The sequence below is a fragment of the Sus scrofa genome, chromosome 14 (assembly GCF_054392235.1).
Source record: "Sus scrofa isolate SSC_HxYL_T2T_F1_AM1 chromosome 14, Sscrofa_HxYL_maternal_Yorkshire_Landrace_v2.0, whole genome shotgun sequence".
Lineage (NCBI taxonomy): Eukaryota > Metazoa > Chordata > Mammalia > Artiodactyla > Suidae > Sus > Sus scrofa.
The window spans coordinates 64,195,565-64,213,520 of NC_139396.1; the positions used below are offsets into that span (position 1 = coordinate 64,195,565).

Genomic DNA, 17,956 nt, shown 5'->3' on the forward strand with positions numbered 1-17,956 from the left:
GCCTTTGAGGAAACCCCAACTAACTTAGTGTTAGAACAGGGTCTCTCTCTTTTCTTTTCTCTTTTTCTTTCTTTCTTTTTTCTTTTCTTTCTTTTTTTTTCTTTTCTTTCTCTCTTTCTCTCTTTCTTTCTCTCTCTCTCTCTCTCTCTCTCTCTCTCTCTCTCTTTCTCTCTCTCTTTCTTTCTTTCTTTCGTCATTTTAGGGCCACACCTGCAGCATATGGAAGTTCCCAGGCTAGGAGTTGAATCAGAGCTACAGCTGCTGGCCTACACCACAGCCACACCAACATCAGATCCGAGCCACATCTGTGACCTGCTCCACAGCTCATGGCAACGCCAGATCCTTAATCCACTGAATGAGGCCAGGGATGGAACCTTTGTCCTCATGGATCCTAGTCAGGTTCATTTCCATTGAGGCACTGTGGGAACTCCCAGATGGACTACTTCTTTATGGTTGAGGGCAGTCCTGTTCAGCAGCATCCCTGGTCTCCACTCACTAGCTGCCAAGAAGCAAATCTGCCCCCGCCATCAACGCCAAGTTGTGACAAACAGAAATGTCTCCATACATTGCCAAGTGTCCTCTGGGGGAAAAGAGCACCTCACTGCTTTCAAGTCTGCTACTGCAGGGTGGCCAAGTGTCTGGCCTTCTCCAGGCCTCATTTCCTTGTCTGGAAAATAGGGATAATAGCATGACCCACCCAGGATCATATTCTTAGAAGTGAGTTCAATGAAACACCGGATGCCTAATCTCACACTTTACAAATGCCCAGGGAGCAGTAGTAGGTCTCACGTACTAAGTGCCACTGTATGCCAAGCCCACTTCTGGGCTCTCTCCATGTCTTGATTCACTTAATCCTCAGCACAGCCCTCCCAGGCAGGTACCATTGTCATTACCACCCCTCATTCTTCAGAGGAGGAAAATGGAGGCTCAGAAAGGTTAAGAAACTGGTCAAGGGTTGCACAGCTAATGCTTGACATGGCTGGCGTTTGAACCCAGGTGGTCTAACTCCAGAGTTTGTGCCTCTTACAACCAGTCCATGCAGATTATTTTGTTGGGAGGTTGGGTAGGGCATTGTGGTTTCACTCCTTTCATCCTCAGGGGCAGACTCAGACTGGTGGAAATGGTGACCCCCATACTTGGTTGATTTTCTTAGGACTCTGGGCCTCACACAGTTAATAAAACAATCACATTATAGTTTTCATCTGTGAGGCCTATAAAGTCCTTTCTGAAGAAGTGCCTAAATCAGAAATCAGCAAACCCCTTCCTATGGGCCAAATTCTGCCCTCTGGTTGTTTTTGTAAGTAAAGTTTTATTAGAACATGACCCAATCCATCCACTGGTTGCTTTTCAGCCATCACTGCAGAGTTGAATAGCTGGGAGGGAGACTGCATGGCCCACAAGGCCAAAAACATTTATTGTCTGGCCTTTTGCAGAAAAAGTTTGTAGATGCCTGCCTTAAATAATAAGAGAGAAGAGTTTCTCCCTGTGGGAGGGAAGATGTGGCCACAGATATTTCAAAACCCCTTTCTGTGTCTTTGCATCCCTGTCTCCACCACCTGTTTCTGTGCCTGCACCTTGTACACAGCAGAGGCAAAGACAAGTTCTAAAGCATTTAGGCAGGCTCACAAACTGACATTTCCAGAAGGGCGTATCCAGACCCTTCTGTCTCAGAAACTGTCTCTGCACCATCTGGTATGGGAGGCAAGAGCCACATCTGATCCCGAGCACTTGAAATGGGGTTCATCCAAATTGAGGTGTGTGGTAGGAGTTCTTGTCATGGCTCAGTGGAAACAAATCTGACTAGTACCTATGAGTTTGAAGGTTTGATCCCAGGCCTCACTCAGTGGATTAAGGATCTGGCATTGCCGTGAGCTGTGGTGTAGGTTGCAGAGGTGGCTCGGATCTGGCGTTGCTGTGGCTGTGGTGTAGGCTGGCAGCTGTAACTCCAATTAGACCCCTAGCCTGGGAACCTCCATATGCTATGGGTGTGGCCCTAAAAAGACAAAAAAAAAAAAATCCAAGTCTTTGGAGTTCTTGTCTTGGCGCAACAGAAATGAATCAGACTAGGAACTGTGAGGTTGAAGGTTCGATCCCTGGCCTCAATTTAGAATCTGGCATTGCTGAGAGCTGTGGTGTAGGTTACAGATGCGGCTTGGATCCCGTGTTGCTGTGGCTGGCAGCTGTAGCTCCGGTTAGACCCCTAGTCTGGGAACCTCCATATGCCATGGATGCGGCCCTAAAAAAGCACACACATGCACAGAAAAAAAGATGTGTTGTAAGCATATGATGCACACTGGATTTTGAAGACTTTGTACCAAGAGAAAGAATGCAGAATATCTCATTAATAATTTTACATCGATTTGATATTAGAATGATAACATTTGGGGTATAGTGTTGAGATTGATTTCACCTGTTTCTTCTTACCCTTTTAGTGTGACTACTAGGAAATTTTAAATTATGCATGTGGCTCACATTGGATTTGTACTGGCCAGTGCAGGGTTTCTGAGACTCAGCACTGTTCACATTTGGGGCTGAATAATTCATTGTTTGTGTGTGGAAGGGGGCAGGGTCTTGTACAATGTAAGATGTTGAGCAGCATCCCTGCCTTCTAACAGTAGATGTTAGTTACAAATAGAGTTAATTCTCAAGTTTTGACAACCAAAAACATCTCCAGACATCACCAAGAGTCCCTTGGGAGGCTAAAATTACCCCAGTTAAGAATCGCTGATCTAGGGCGAAGATCGTTTGGGAAGACAACAGCCAATGGGAAAATAGCTGGAGAGTATGAACAGGATCACAGGGTCTGATCCTCTGGGCTGGGAGCCCCACTCCACCACTTATTAGTTGGATGTTCTTGGACATGCTGCTTGAATTCTCTGTGCCTCAGTCTTCCAGTCTATAAAAGGGGATAGTGATAGGACTTGAGCTCAGTAAGTGACAGCTATTGTTGGTGGGAAGAGAAGGGAGGACTTTAGTCAAAAAGATCAGCTATGGGAGTTCCCAACGTGGCGCAGCAGAAACGAACCCGACTAGGAACCATGAGGTTGCGGATTCAATTCCTGGCCTTGCTAAGTGGGTTAAGGATCCGGCATTGCCATGAGCTGTAGTGTAGGTTGCAGACAAGGCTCAGATCTGGCGTTGTTGTGGCTGTGGCGTGCGGCTCCGATTAGACCCCTAGCCTGGAAACCTCTATATGCCACGAGTGCGGCCCTAAAAAAAGGACAAAAAAAAAAAAAAAAAAAAAAAAAAAAAAAGACCAGCTATGCCAGTGACTACTTTATGAGGCTTTGGGTAAGTGTGTCATCATTCTGAGCCTCAGTTTTCTCTTCTGCAAAAATATGAAAAGAATTGCATTCCTTGCAGGGTCATTAGGGATAAGGCAGTCCTTGCAGAGCATGGCACTTGGCACATAATAGGCACTTTATAAATGTCAGCATTCTTTCTTCCTCAGTCAAGCACAATCCATGGGAACTGTGTGGAACAGGGTAGGGGAAAGGTTCAAGCCCTAGGGAGTTGGTTCTTCCCTCTTTTTCAATGTTCCACCCATCACAGACTTTCCATTCACCATTGCTTTTTATTTTGTCTCTTAAGTTGCTTCTGACCCCTTGGGCAGCACTTCCCCTGTCTCCGTGGGCACTGCTTGGATGGTGGTTCCTGTGGGCCGGTCCGTGTTAGTGGTGGCCAGGGGCAGTCGGTGGGCACAAACCAGATGGGACACCACCCTCCCCACATCGATCCTGAAACAGCAGCCCCCCAGTAATGTCTGGGCTAACCCCAAATCCCTGGGGCTGGGTGCTGGCCACCTCTGCCATGTTGTCATTTGAGTCTTAGTCCTGGAGGAGATGGAGGCAGGAGAAAAATTGATTTCTCCACGCTGTCCTGCCTCCACACTGCAGGACACAGGTTAAAGTGTTGTGTGTTCAGTAGCAGAGGGACCCATGGGTGATGCCTGCAAGGATGTGAGGGGCTGGAGGTGAGAGGTATGCTTGCCATACCTGGGTGAAACTGATCAGCACTTTCCCTGTGATTGGCTGAGAACTGGGATGTTTTCCTAGAACATTTTACAGGGGCTTACTGGTCTTTCTTGACCAGCTCATTGGTGAGTCTACGTGAGGATGAGGTTAACAAGCCATTTTTGGTGACCTCAGGAACCTCATTCTGTAAGCAGCTTTTTATTCTCTTACTGATTGTTGTCAGCTACGGAGCTGTGACGACTAGTAGGGCCAGGTCCATAGCTCTCCCTCCCCTTAGTGCCCAAAGGAACAGGCCAGGTGTTGCCAATAATCCTTGAGGTGGCATGGCTCATGGGACAAATGTGTACCTGCCTTAATTTCCTAAAACGGGGCTTGGCAAACTATGGTCCGCAAGCCAGATCCACCCTCATTCTGTACAGCCCATGAACTGAGAATGGTGTTTACATGTTTAAATAATTGTAAAAAATCAGAAGGGTAATACTTTGTGACACATGAAAACAATTTGAAATTCACATTATGGTGTCCATAAATGGAGTTTTATTAGACATACCCATGCTCATTTGCTTGCATTTCTCTTATGGCTACTTTTGAACTAGGACAGCAGAGTTGAATGGTTGTGATAGCAACCAGATGGCTTGCAAACTCTAAAACATTTTTCTACTTGGCCCTTTACAGAAAATATTTATGAACACTGTCCTAGAGAAAAAAAAAAAAATCTTTTTTTTGCACCAAGAATCCAGGAAATTACGTGTAGAAATTTTAATGCCTGGGTCACCAGTATATTTGTTCTGAAGCCTTGCAGATACTGTGATTTTCATGGAGCTGGGAAAGAAAACAGTAAGAGAAACTATAAGTGCTATCTATATTCTTGGGAGCAATTGATCAAGAACCACCAGTGCTCAAGAGTTAGGAGATCATTTGTGTCTTTTTGGTTCTTAAATGTGTCTGCTCCCTCAAAACTGTTTTTGAAACTCATGGTCAAGGGCTATATCTCCAGGAGGCTGTAATCCAGTAGGTCAGGGTGGGGTATAGGCATAGTGCTTTTTAACAAGCCCCTCACATGATTCTGTGGGGTCGCCAACCTATTTGAGCCTCTTGCTGGAGCAGCTATAGGCTCAGGACCATGGACAGCGCAGGCTCCCTTGTCAATGGAGACTCCACTGGGTCCCCGGCCGCTGGGTGCCCTGCCTCACCTGTTGAGTCAGGCTCCCTTCCATCTCACCACCAGGAGCTCCCAATGAGACCTGCCTCTGGGGACTTGAGGCCATCAGCCTTGCCCAGAAGTCCCCAGCAGGCCCCCCTTCCTTCCTGCCAGCCTCCTTTGAGGACAGCTGAATGACAACATGGTGAGGCTTGGCCTCCTGTTCTGGGATTGGGCCTGTTTACTTGGCTCTGGTCTCTTACTCTCTGATCTCTTCCTGTCTCTTCAGCTGTCATCAGCTCTGTCCATCTGCTGGGGGTCCAAAATCTTGGTGGTGGCTTTTACTGGCTTGGATGGGCGCAAGGACCTGGGTCAGACAATGATTGGGGTCGCTGTTTCCTTCTGTGACATTCAGGGTCTTTCCCTATCCTTGTGCTGGTCTGGGGGTGAGCTGCTTGCTTTGGGATGAAGTTTCCGTGACCCACATAGGCTTAACCACGGCTCTTCCTCTGTCCCTTGTACCCACCACAGTCCCCCAGGACCTGATGGATGTCTCTGTGAGCAACCTGCCATCCCTATGGCAACCCAGCCCCCGGAAATCCTCTTGCTCATCCTGCTCACAGAGTGGCTCGGCTGATGGTGGCTCAACAAATGGCTGCAACCATGAGAGGTAGGAGGGGCTGTAGAGGAAGGGAATGGAAGGATTTACCAGAGATTTGCAGATGCCCATTTCTTTCCCTGCACTGAATTTAGAGGGCTGAACATAGGCTATGGAATTATCCATGTCTAGGTTAAATCCTAGCCTTGTAAAGTCCTAGCTGTTGGAACTTCCTTTTGTGTATCGGTCAGAATAAACAAGGTTATGTCACTGTAACAAACAATCCTAAAATCTGAGTGGTTTATTACAACAAGGGATTGTGTATCCTGCATCTGTGTGTCTATCATAGGTCAGCTGGGGCTCTGCTTTCTCCCCATTAAAGAGCCTGGCAGATGGAGCCACCACTGTCTTGAATATTACAAATCATAGTCACCGCAGGAAAGATAGCTCTGGCTGTGTACTGGTGGAATCACCTCCACCAAGACCATAGGGACTGAGCTGCAGAGGAAGTAACTCCCAAGCAAAAAACAGAAGAAGGGACAGAAATGCTATGTAGGTAGAAACAGTAGTAACCCCATAGTCCACCTGACTGGCTGGTTTTAATCTGCTCCCTAGAGATAACAAGTTATGCTCCTCTCCAGAAAACCTGGGTTGTATGTGGCTCTATACTGTATCTTTCTTTTTCTTTACTTTCAGGGCTCCCTTGAAGCTTCTCTGTGACAATATGAAGTACCAGATACTTTCCAGAGCCTTCTATGGATGTGCGTATTGGCCTTATTTGCCATGTGCTTTCCAGGGAGCATTTATTCAGTGCCTACTGCATGCCAGCAATATCAGGGGAAGGAGCCTGGCTCTGCATCTCTGTTTCCTAGATATCTAGTTTTGGTGAAGCTAGGTTAACCTTTCTGAGCTTCAATTACCTCATTTACAGATTGGAGGTAAATTTTCTCCCTTGGTCCTAAAAAAGAGCAGTAAACAATGGGTCTCCTTGCTGGAAGGTGTTTGGTTTCATCAACATTGCATCTCCAGTACCCATTTTTTTTTGTTGTTTTTTTGCCTTTTCTAGGGCTGCTCCCGTGGCATATGGAGATTCCCAGGCTAGGGGTCTAATTGGAGCTGTTGCTGCTGGCCTTCGCCCCAGCCACAGCAACACTGGATCCAAGACACTTTTGCAACCTACACCACAGCTCACGGCAACGCTGGATCCTTAACTCACTGAGCAAGGGCAGGGATCGAACCCGCAACCTCCTGGTTCCTAGTCGGATTTGTTAACCACTGTGCCACAACAGGAACTCCTCCAGTACCCACTTTAGAAGGTATGTTTTCAGGATTGGAAGGGAGGCACGTGTAAAGCCCCAGCACCTAGCATTGCATGCAGTCAGTGCTCAATAAATATCAGCTCCTTTCTCCTATAGGCATAAGCAGAAGAGTAAGTAAGGTAGCCCGATCCCTTCCCAAGAATTCAAAAACTAAATTCATACTACAGGTACTGTGATTATTTCCAATTAACAGATGAAGAAACTGAGGCACAGAAAGGCAAAGTGAATTGCCCTAGGTCACACAGCTAATAAGCAGTAGAGCTGAGACTCAAACCCAGCCCTGCCTGATGGCAAAGACTGTTTTTCCCCTCTGCAATGTTGATTCTTAGCAGGTTTTAGTTCTCCCACCTCACAGGTTAGATGGAGAAGATAAAACGTGTATATTTTCAGGAATTCTAGAAAAGTGTTACTTCATCCTGCCTAGGCCTGCAAATAACAGTGCAGGTTGTATCTGCCTGGAGAGACAGGGAAACTGTGAACTCCCCAAGATGGAGGTTTTGTCTGTTCTGTTATTACCCATCCCCAGCGCCTAATGCAGGGCTTGGCACGGAGGAGGCACTGGGCGAGTATTTATGAAACCACAATGGAAGAGCTTCCTGGAAGAAAGGATGAGGGTCAAGATGGGCTTGATGTTGTCAGACGTGGCTCCTCCCTGCTGGTGGTTGAGAGCCTAGGTTCTAGAGCCAGACAGCCTGCATTTAGATCTCAACTCCACACCTAGCAACGTGACCTGGGCAACTGATGCACATGGACTATACCTCGGTTTTCCCATTTATAAAATGGGCCTGGTAAGGGTGCCTGCTTCATGGAGTTCTTTTTGTGGCTCAGCATGTTATGAACCCAACTGGTATCCATAAGAATGCAGGTTCGATCCCTGTTCTCACTCAGTGGGTTAAGGATCTGGTGTTGCTCTGGCTGTGGTATAGGCTGGCAGCTTTAGCTCCGATTTGACCCCTAGCCTGGGAACTTTCATATGCCACAGGTGTGTCCCTAAAAAGCCAAAAAAAAAAAGTACCTGCTTCATAGGGTTGTGGTGAGAACCAACTAAGTTGTCAAAGAGTGTGTAAGCGCTGGAAACAGCTCCTTGGGAGCAGCATATGTGCTATATAGGTGTCAGCTATTTTATCATCATCATCATAATTGTCACGATTATCCGTGTTGTTGATTGAGGTGAGTGATTGGGCTCCGGAGGTCCAGGGTCTTCTCTGGGACTTGAGGATGAGAAGGTGGAATCAGGGAGCCAGATGGAAGCAGCTGGGTAAGCACAAATACAGGCCAATATTGCTGAGTGCTTTCTAAGTGCCGGGATTGTACCTTCCAGGTGCCCAAGGTGGAGCAGGTAAAGGGTGGCAGGGCCATCTTTGAAAACAAAGCAGGTGCCTTCAGCATATCCCCAGCTCCTGACTTGCCAGGGCCTTCTTTATCCAGCTGCAGTTTGAACAAGAGTTGCACTTCTCTCCCATCCCTTTCTCTTGGTGTGGATTGGAGGCATCCCAAGGCACAGAGTCACTGGCCCTTTCCTACCTGTGAGTTAAATGCCTTGGTTTCCAGTAGAGGAGGTGGTATCATCCTGACTGAGGCTGAGAAAGGTGACATGACTTCCCCAGGATCCTAGGGCTATTAAGTAGTTAAGCCAGCAAGTGACTTTGCCCCCTCGAAGGCTCACCTTTCTTATCTGGAAAAGGGGGATGATGACAATTGCTGGTCACGAGGGTTCAGTAAGACTGTGAGTAGGACAGCACTTTGGAGACTTTCTGAGACAAGGTGAGGGTGGTGAACTGTGACACTTTCCCTCCCTCCCCTGGCAGGGCTTGCCTACTGCAGACACCTGTCCACCGTGAGGACCCACCTGTCAGCCCTCGTCAATCACATGATAGTGTCTCCGGACTTGCCCTGCGATGCTGGACACGGCTTGACGGCTGGGATCTGGGAGCAGTACCTTCAGGACAGCACAGTAAGGCTTGGCCTGGCTCGGCTTGCAGTGGGGCAGAGACTGTGGGGGAACTGTCTTATCATCTGAGGAATAGACCCACCTGCTATGGGGATTCATAAATGCTTTGACATCTTTGGGTTCTACATGTACAAATGGAAGGCCCCCTTCTCTCCTTGAGAGTTCCGACACCCATCACCTACTCCTTCCCCCAGAGATGAGGATCAAGGAGGGTGGAAAATACGTATGTTCTCTGGAAGGAGTAAAGAGTGAGTTGATCCGTAAGCATTTATTAAGCATCAGCTGAATGCTCAGTCCTGTATGAAGTGCTGTTAAGTCCCTAGCCAGGAAGAATTTACAGTCCAGTTGGCTACTTAGAATGATGAGAGTAGGTAAGTTAGAGGGAGGCAGCTGGACGGGACCAAGAAACTCCCCCCCTACTATATTCAAAATTCTTTTTCTCTCATCTTTGTCTTAGGACCTGAGATGCTACTATTAAGTATTTCACCTGGAGATAGATTTCTAAGATTTTCTTTTTAGAATACAATGTCCCTGGAAGGAAAATATTTGTGTGTGAAAAAAAGTTGCATGGTTAAATAATTGGAAACAAGACCACACAGCTGTTCTGTATCCTGGAGGACTTGTCAGAGCCTTGGCTATGCCGATATGCTTGTCACACTCAGGAAACTGGGGGAGTGTGGGAGAGAATACGGAACATTCCCCCCATTGTATGTGACCACCAGGACCTTTGTTAGAAAAGCACCTCCCATAGGTGGTGGGGTACAAAATCTTCTTTGAGAAATACTAGTTTGCTGCCAAGAGCAGGCATTTGGAGGAGATACCCATTTCCTCTAGGCTGGGTGAATCTCATGACTAAGTCAGTTAGTTGCATTTCCACCTGGGCCCTAGGGAGGACCAAGCTGGTGAGCCCCTGGGTTGGCCTGGCTTCCCCACTTTGAGAAAAGGTGCTATTCTATGAATTAATCTGAGAACACCAGAGGACTCAGACTGGCTCCCAAATCTGGACAAGCAGAAAGGTGGTTTTACTTTTTTGTTAAAAGAGTTGTTCGTCAAAAACAACCCAAGGAATGTCTACTTCCTATAACAATTCAAAGAATGAAGAATGCAGGTGTACAGAGTTTATTTTTTTATTTTTATTTTTATTTACTTTTTGTGTTTTGTCTTTTTAGGGCCATATCCAGGGCATATTGAAGTTCCCAGGCTAGGGGTCAAATGGGAGCTGCAGCCGCCGGCCTACACCATAGCCATAGCAATGCTGGATCCTTACCCAATGAGCAATGCCAGGGGTTGAACCCAGGTCCTCATGGATACTAGTTGGGTCTGTTAACCGCTGAGCCACAACGGGAACTCCCAGAATTTTTTAAAAGTTTTTTTTTTTTAATATCATTTCTCTCTCTGCTATACCTCACCTAGTTCTGATCCCCTGAATTAATGAATAGTAACAGTTTGGTGTAGACCCTGCTATACATTTCCTGTTCATAAAAATCCATAGTTATATCTATGTAGATATAGCTGAAACACTTATTTTTTTAATGAGGTGACATTATATTTTCATTTTAAGTAACCAACTTTTATATCATGGATGCCTTTTGAATCTCTAGGTAAAATACTACATTTTAGAACCTTAGCACCTCATAGGTGGTGGATCATAGTTTATTCAAGTCTTTCCCTAATGATGGACATCTGGGCTCTTCCTTTCTCTTTTTCTTTTTTATTATCTCAAACAATACTACAGTCAACATCTTTATAAGCATATACCTTTTGGTACTAGTTCTCTTTTGAGGGTAGATTCCTAGAAATAAAACTGATTGATGTCCATTTTAAACTTGAATAGATACACCAGCTTACTTTCTCAAAAGGTTAGACTGTTCATAATCCATAGCAGTTTGCAAAAGTGCACATTTCCTGAGGAAATCAAGAGATTTATAGACTTCCGGACTTCACTCCAGCTTTACTGATTGAGCATCTCTAAGAGTGAGGCCCAAGAATTTGTATTTCTATAAGTTCCCCAAATGCCCCTAGTGATCTCCCTGATTTGGGAGGCACTACTCTAAGGACAAATTGGTTGAAACAAGAAATAGTCAAAAGTGAATCTTTTTCATCTAATGCTCCTGCAACCCTTTCGCAACTTGCTTGGTTGCATCATTGTGTCAGGGTGCACTGAGCTGCAGTAACACATAGTCCCTGCTGTTTTACTTGCTGGACACCATAGAGGTATATTTCTTGCACGCTTAACAGTCCTGGGTGTGCATTCCTGGTGAGTGGGCATCTCTCCTCCCTCTAAAGGTTCAGGGGTCTTTCAGTCTTGTGGCCCCACCCATCCTCCTGAACCTCAAGGTCATCTGCTTCCAGTCAGCAGAGGGGAAATGGAGAGTGTGAAGGGAGTACACCAGCATCTTCAAAGCCCTGGCCTGCAAATGGATTTTGTCACTTCCTCTCACATCCCATTGGCTAGAACCCAGTCATGTGGCCACACCTACGTGCCAGGGAAGCTGGGAGATAGAGTCCAGCAGTGGACTCCAGGAGAAAAGGACATGGATTTTTGATAAAGTGCTCACAGCCTCAGCACCAAGTAGTTCTCTAATTTTTTTCTTGGCTATGCCTGCAGCATGTGGGAGTTCCCAGGCCAGGGGTGAAACCTACACCACAGCCGTGATCCAGGATACTACAGTGCCCACTCTGGGTCCTTAACCTACTGTGCTACAAGGGAATACCTAGTTCTCTGATTTTTAAACAGTGTTGACAAGACCTTCTATACCATATAAATTAAAATTCCCAAGAGGAACAAAATGGCTGGTTTTGCCATTGTGGTTGGGTATATTTAAGACTAGTGTTAGGATATAAAATATGCTTTTAATTTTCAAATGCGAAGTAAAGAGGCAGGGGAAATAGGACCCTGGTGACCTTCAGAGCACCCTTTCTGCAGTCATGAGTACTCTATGCATACACACACACACATACACACACACACACACACACACACACACACGACCTGCTGGTCTCCCAGCTCAACTGCTTGACAAATTGTGTCTGAAAAGCCTTTGCCTAAAAATGAATTTCAAAAAAGAAAGAGAAAAAATCTATTCCGCAAACAGATGCTGAAGACATCCTAGTGTGTATCAAAAAGTTATTAGTGTATGAAGTACCAGCTGAAAATGATTCCTTTTGGGTTTAATTTCCCCTATGACAATTTTCTTAGTGCTGCATCAAGATCAATAACTCTGAGATAATATTTCCCAAAAAAGTCCAGTATACAAAACTGACTAAAAATTAAGTAGAAGTGGGAGTTCCCTGGTGACCTAGTAGTCAAGGACTTGGCATTGTCACTGCTGTAGCTTGGGTTCGATCCCAGGACAGAAATTTTTATATGCTGCAGGCCTAGCCAAAAGAAAATTAAGTAGAAATGTTAATTCATTATATTCTGGCCTTTTGAATTTATTTATTTTTTTTCAAAGGTGGGTTCACCCTCAACCTATTCTGGATCTTACTTTTTTCCACTTAGCAATTCAGATTGATCTTTTTGTGTAGCTTCTCATAAATGCACCTCCCACCCTTTTTACACTGCAGGTGGTATCCCCATGTAGGGATACAGAGCTCCCCCATTGGTGGGCAGGTGGGGGGTCCTGGGGTTTTGGTTTTTCAGACAATGCCACAATGTCCCCATGGCCTTGCTTGTTTACAGCGTAATCCCTGAGGGCTTGGTCTGAGAAGCAGGATTTGCTGGTTCACAGAGCCCATCCCCTGGTTTTCTGTTGATCAAACCCTTTGCTTCCTCCACCAACCACAGAGTTATGAGGAGCAGGAGCTGCTGCGTCTCATCTACTATGGGGGCATCCAGCCGGAGATCCGCAAAGCCGTGTGGCCCTTTCTCCTGGGCCACTACCAGTTCGGGATGACAGAAACAGAAAGGAAGGAGGTTGGTTGCCCCTGATGGGCAGTGGGGTCTGTGGAAACAAAAAGGAGCCAGGTACTGTAGGGCTGGGGGTGTTTGGATCCCTTGGTCGACCAATGTGGGGGTCAGGGAAATATGGAGGAGCCAGAAAGCTCGAGGGCAGCACTGTCCAATACAACACAAGCCAGATGTCATTTTTTTTTTTTCTTTTTTAGGATCGCACCTTCGGCATATGGAAGTTCCCAGGCTAGGGGTGGCATCGGAGCTGTAGCCACTGCCTATATCCAAGCCGTGTCTGCGAACTACACCACAGCTCATGGCAACGCTGGATCCTTAACCCACTGAGCAAGGCCAGGGATAGAACCTGTGTCCTCATGGATGCTAGTCAGATTTGCCTCTGCTGAGCCACAACGGGAACTCCCTAGATGTCATTTTTAATGAATTTTTATTTTGAGCTAATGATAGATTCCCATGTACTTTTCAGAAATAATGCAGAGACATCTCATGTATCCTTTACCCAGTTTCCCCCAGTGGTAACTTATGCAAAACTGTAATATAATATCACAACCAGGGTATTGACATTGACATGGATATACTGGTAATATATTGATCTTTATTTTTATTTTTAAATTTTTTTATGGCTGTACCCACAGCATATGGAAGTTTCCAGGCTTGGGGTCTAATCAGAGCTGTAGCCGTTGACCTGTGTCACAGCCGCAGCAATGCCAGATAACCCACCGCATCTGTGACCTAAACCACAGCAGCGGTGCTGGATCCTTAACCCACAGAGCGAGGCCAGCAATCAAACCCTCATCCTCATGGACACTGTGTCAGGTTCTTAACCCACTGAGCCACAATAGGAACTCCTCAATCTTTATTTTTAAAGTCCATATTTTATTGCATTTCTTTTTTCTTTTTGTTTATAGTGAATATGTGTGTATTTTTAATTGAAATAAAGTTGACTTACAGTATTATATTAGTTTCAGGTGTACAGCATACTGATTTCAAGTTTTTATAGACTATATTCCATTTGTAGTTATTATAAAATATTGACTATATTCCGAGTACTCTACAATATATTCATATATATGTACAGACACACAAATACTTACATATCAATCAGACTTCCCATTTTATTTGTACTAACCTATGTGCCTGTTTAGTTCTCCACAATTTTTTTTTTTTTTTTTTGCCTTTTTAGGGCCATACTCATAACAAGTGGATGTTCCCAGGCTAGGGGTCAAGTCAGAGCTGTAGCTGCTGGCCTACGCCACACCTGCAGCAGTGTGGGATCTGAGCCACATCTGTGACCTACACTGCAATTCACAGCAATGCTGGATACTTTAACCCACTAAGCAAGGCCAGGGATCAAACCCATGTTCTCATGGATACTAGTCAGGATTGTTACCATGAGCCATGACAGGAATGCCAGTTCTCCACAATTTTATCAGATGTGGGTTTGTGTATCACCACCACAGTGAACACTGTGACTATTTCCAGTGCAGTGAAGGTCCTCAAGTCCATTTATAGCCATACCCACCTCTTTCCCACTTACTCCCATCCCTAACCCCTGGCAACCACTGATCTCTTCTCCATTTCTGTAATTTTGTCATTTCAAGAATGTTGTAGAAATGAGGAGTTACCCTTGTGGCTCATTGGGTTAAGAACCCAGCTTTGTCCATGAAGATGTGGATTTGATCCCTGGCTTTGCTCAGTGGTTAAAAATCTGGAGTTGCCACAAGCTGCGGCCTAGGTCACAGATGCAGCTCAGATCCAGTGTTGCTGTGGCTGTGGTGTAGGCCAGAAGATGCAGCTCTGATTTGACCCCTAGCCTGGCCATTTCCTTATGCCGCGGGTGTGACCCTAAAAAGAAAATAAAAAAGAATGTTGTAGAAGTGGAATCATAAAATATATAACTTTGGGGGATTGACTTTTTCCACTCAGTGTAAATCTCTAGCAATTCATCCAAGTTGCTGCGTTTAACAGTAGTTGATTCTTTTTATGACTGAATCACGTTCCTTGGTGTGGGTGCACCACAGTTAACTCTCCCCCTATTGATGGATAGGCAGGTTGTTTCCAGGTTTTTGGTGATTACAAATAAAGCTGCAGTAAACTTTGATGTACATGTTTCCATGTGAGCATAACATCATTTCTCTGGGATAAATGTGCAAGTGCAGTTGCTGGGTCTGTTTTATAAGAAAACACCAAACTTCTTCAGTGGCTATACCGTTTTATCATAGGAGTGACCCACACCAGCATCCTCACCAGGGTTTAGTGTTGTCACTATTTTTTTTTTTTTTTTGTCTTTTTGCTATTTCTTGGGCTGCTCCCTCGGCATATGGAGGTTCCCAGGCTAGGGGTCCAATCGGAGCTATAGCCACCGGCCTACGCCAGAGTCACAGTAACGCGGGATCCGAGCCGTGTCTGCAACCTACACCACAGCTCACGGCAACACCGGATCTTTAACCCACTGAGCAAGGGCAGGGACCGAACCCGCAACCTCATGGTTCCTAGTCGGATTCGTTAACCACTGCGCCATGACGGGAACTCCCTGTCACTACTTTTTATGTTAGCCACTCAGATGGGTGTGTACATGGTACCTCTCTGTTGTTTTAATTTACATTTCCCAAATGACTAGTGATATTGAACATCTTTTCATGTGCTCACTTGCCATCTGTGTATCTTTGGTGCAATGTCAGATCATGGCTTCTGTTCATTTTCTTGAATTGTTTCATTTGTTTGACTGTTGAGTTGGGGAGTTATTTTTGTGCTCTAAATATTCTTTGTCAGGTATGTCATTTGTAAATATTTTCTGCCAGTCTGTACCTTGTCTTTTTGTCTTTTTAACAGGGTCTTTTTTCAGAATAAATTTTAAAACAAGGTTCAGTATATCACTTTTGCCTTTGATGGTTTGTACTTCTAGTGTCAAGTCTAATAACTTTTTGCCTAACCCTAAATCCTGAAGACTTTCTCCTGTTTTATCCCCTAAAATGTCCATGATCCATTTTGAGTTCATTTTTGGATATGGTGTGTCATTTAAGTCAAGGTTTGTTTGGGGTTTTTTTCCCTGTAGATGTCCAGTTGTTCCAGTTCCATTTGTTGAAAGGCTGTCCTTCCTCCATCGAATTGCTTCTGCATGTTTGTCAAAAGTCATTTGGGCACACATTTGCAGCAACTTGGATTTGGAGGGTATTACGTTTAGTGAAGTAATTCAGGCAGAAAAAGACCAATACTGTATAATATTACATATATGTGGAATCTAAAACAAAGCAGGAGTTCCCACGGTGGTTTAGCAGGTTAAGGACCTGGCGTTGTTTCTGTGAGGATGCAGGTTTGATTCCTGGCCTTGCTCAGTGGATTAAGGATCTGGCGTTGCCCCAAGCTGTGGCATAGGTTGGATGTGGCTCAAATCCAGTGTTGCCATGGCTGTGGCATAAACTGCAGCTGCAGCTCCAATTCAGCCCCTGAACTGGGAACTTCCATATGCTGCAGGGGTGGCCATTAAAAAAAAAAAAGAAAAAAATGAAAAGAAACTAGTGAGTATAACAAAAAAGAAGCACACTCACAGATACAGAAATCAAACTGGCAGTTACCAGTGGGGAGAGGGAAGGGGAAGGGAAGATAGAGGTAGGAGATTAAGAGGTACAAACTACTATGTGTAAAATAAATGAGCTGCAAGGATATATTGTACAGCACAGAGAATATAGCCAATGTTTTATAATAACTGTAAGTGGAGTATAACCTTTAAAAATTGTGAACCACTGTGTTGTACACCTGAAACTTATATAGTTTTGTGAATCAACTCTACCTCAAAAAAAAAGTGAAGAAGGAGTTCCTGTTGTGGCTTAGCGGGTTAGCAACCTGACATAGTATACACAAGGATTCGGGTTTGATCCCTGCCTTGCTCAGTAGGTTAAGGATCCAGCATTGCCACAAGCTGTGGCATTAGTCACAGATGTAGCTTGGATCTGGTGTTGCCGTGGCTGCAGCTCCAATTCGACCCCTGGCCTGGGAACTTCCATATGCCATAGGTGCAGCTGTAAAAAAAAAGTGAAGAAGGAAAAATATCAGTGGGGCATATTAGTGTGGTGTCTATTTCTAGATGTTTTATTCTGTTCCACTGATCTAATGCTACACTATAATTACTAACCTTCAGCTAATACTATAATGTCTTCCATAGCACACATGGAATCTTAAGTGTTTTAGTAGTCACATAGTAGGTGCTCAGGCTAGTGGATGAATGTTGGGTGGGCATTCCCAGTGCTCAGGGTCCCAGGTTGGAGCCGTCCTTTTATAGGTTGGGTTGGTTCTCCCCTGGGGCCCCAGCACTCCAGGTGACCTTGCATCTGCCCTGGCAGGTAGACGAGCAGATTCATGCCTGCTATGCACAGACCATGTCCGAGTGGCTGGGCTGCGAGGCGATCGTGCGGCAGCGGGAGCGGGAGTCCCACGCAGCTGCCCTGGCCAAATGCTCATCGGGGGCCAGCCTGGACAGCCACCTGCACCGGATGATGCACCGGGACTCCACCATCAGCAATGAGGTGATGGGCGGCCCCACTTGGGGAGCTGGAGCCACAAAGGCCAGGATCTGCTCTGTCGGGCTGTTGTAGAAGTGGTGAGGGCTGGGCATCTGGGGCTTTGAGACAGTCTCAGCCCTGGCTTTTGGGAGGAAAGTGACTTTGGTGTAAGATCTGACTCCAAACTCCAGCCCCTTCATTTCTTAGCTCTGGGGCTCAGACAAGCCACCTTCATTTCTGCGTGTCAGTTTCTTCGTCTATGAAATGGGAATGATCATATGTATAGGCAAGATTTGTATGCAACTCCAATGAGATAGGGTGTGTGAAGCACCTAGCATGGTGTTAGACTTTCATTTATTCAACACATCCTTGTTGAGTACTGCTTTGTGCCAGGTACTGTCCAGAATGTCCCAGAATGTCAGGAATGTTCAGTGACCAGGTCAGACATACTGTCCTCATAGAATCTCTAGTTTAGCAGCCCAAATCAGGAGTCTAGAAAAGTCATTTCCCTTCACCAGTGATGTCATCAGTTCCCAAAACCTCAGCTAAAAGGTTTGTTGATCT

General features: G+C 45.5%; 1 protein-coding gene across 15 annotated transcripts in view; it reads left to right on the forward strand.

Moving 5' to 3' along the window:
- Positions 1 to 17,956, forward strand: part of SGSM1 (small G protein signaling modulator 1) — a 92,864-nt gene that overhangs the window by 50,739 nt on the left and 24,169 nt on the right. For 5 of the 15 annotated variants that reach the window (XM_013982985.3, XM_021072306.2, XM_005670759.4 and 2 more), the window contains 6 exons: positions 3,592 to 3,756; positions 5,647 to 5,785; positions 6,410 to 6,474; positions 8,841 to 8,986; positions 12,771 to 12,899; positions 17,234 to 17,416. In XM_013982985.3, coding sequence (XP_013838439.1) covers positions 3,592 to 3,756; positions 5,647 to 5,785; positions 6,410 to 6,474; positions 8,841 to 8,986; positions 12,771 to 12,899; positions 17,234 to 17,416 — 827 coding nt within the window. Of the gene's footprint in view, positions 1 to 3,591; positions 3,757 to 5,201; positions 5,321 to 5,646; positions 5,786 to 6,409; positions 6,912 to 7,897; positions 8,987 to 12,770; positions 12,900 to 17,233; positions 17,417 to 17,956 lie in introns of those variants that run through there. The other 10 variants (XM_005670760.4, XM_084994630.1, XM_005670761.4 and 7 more) reach the window with 5 other exon arrangements.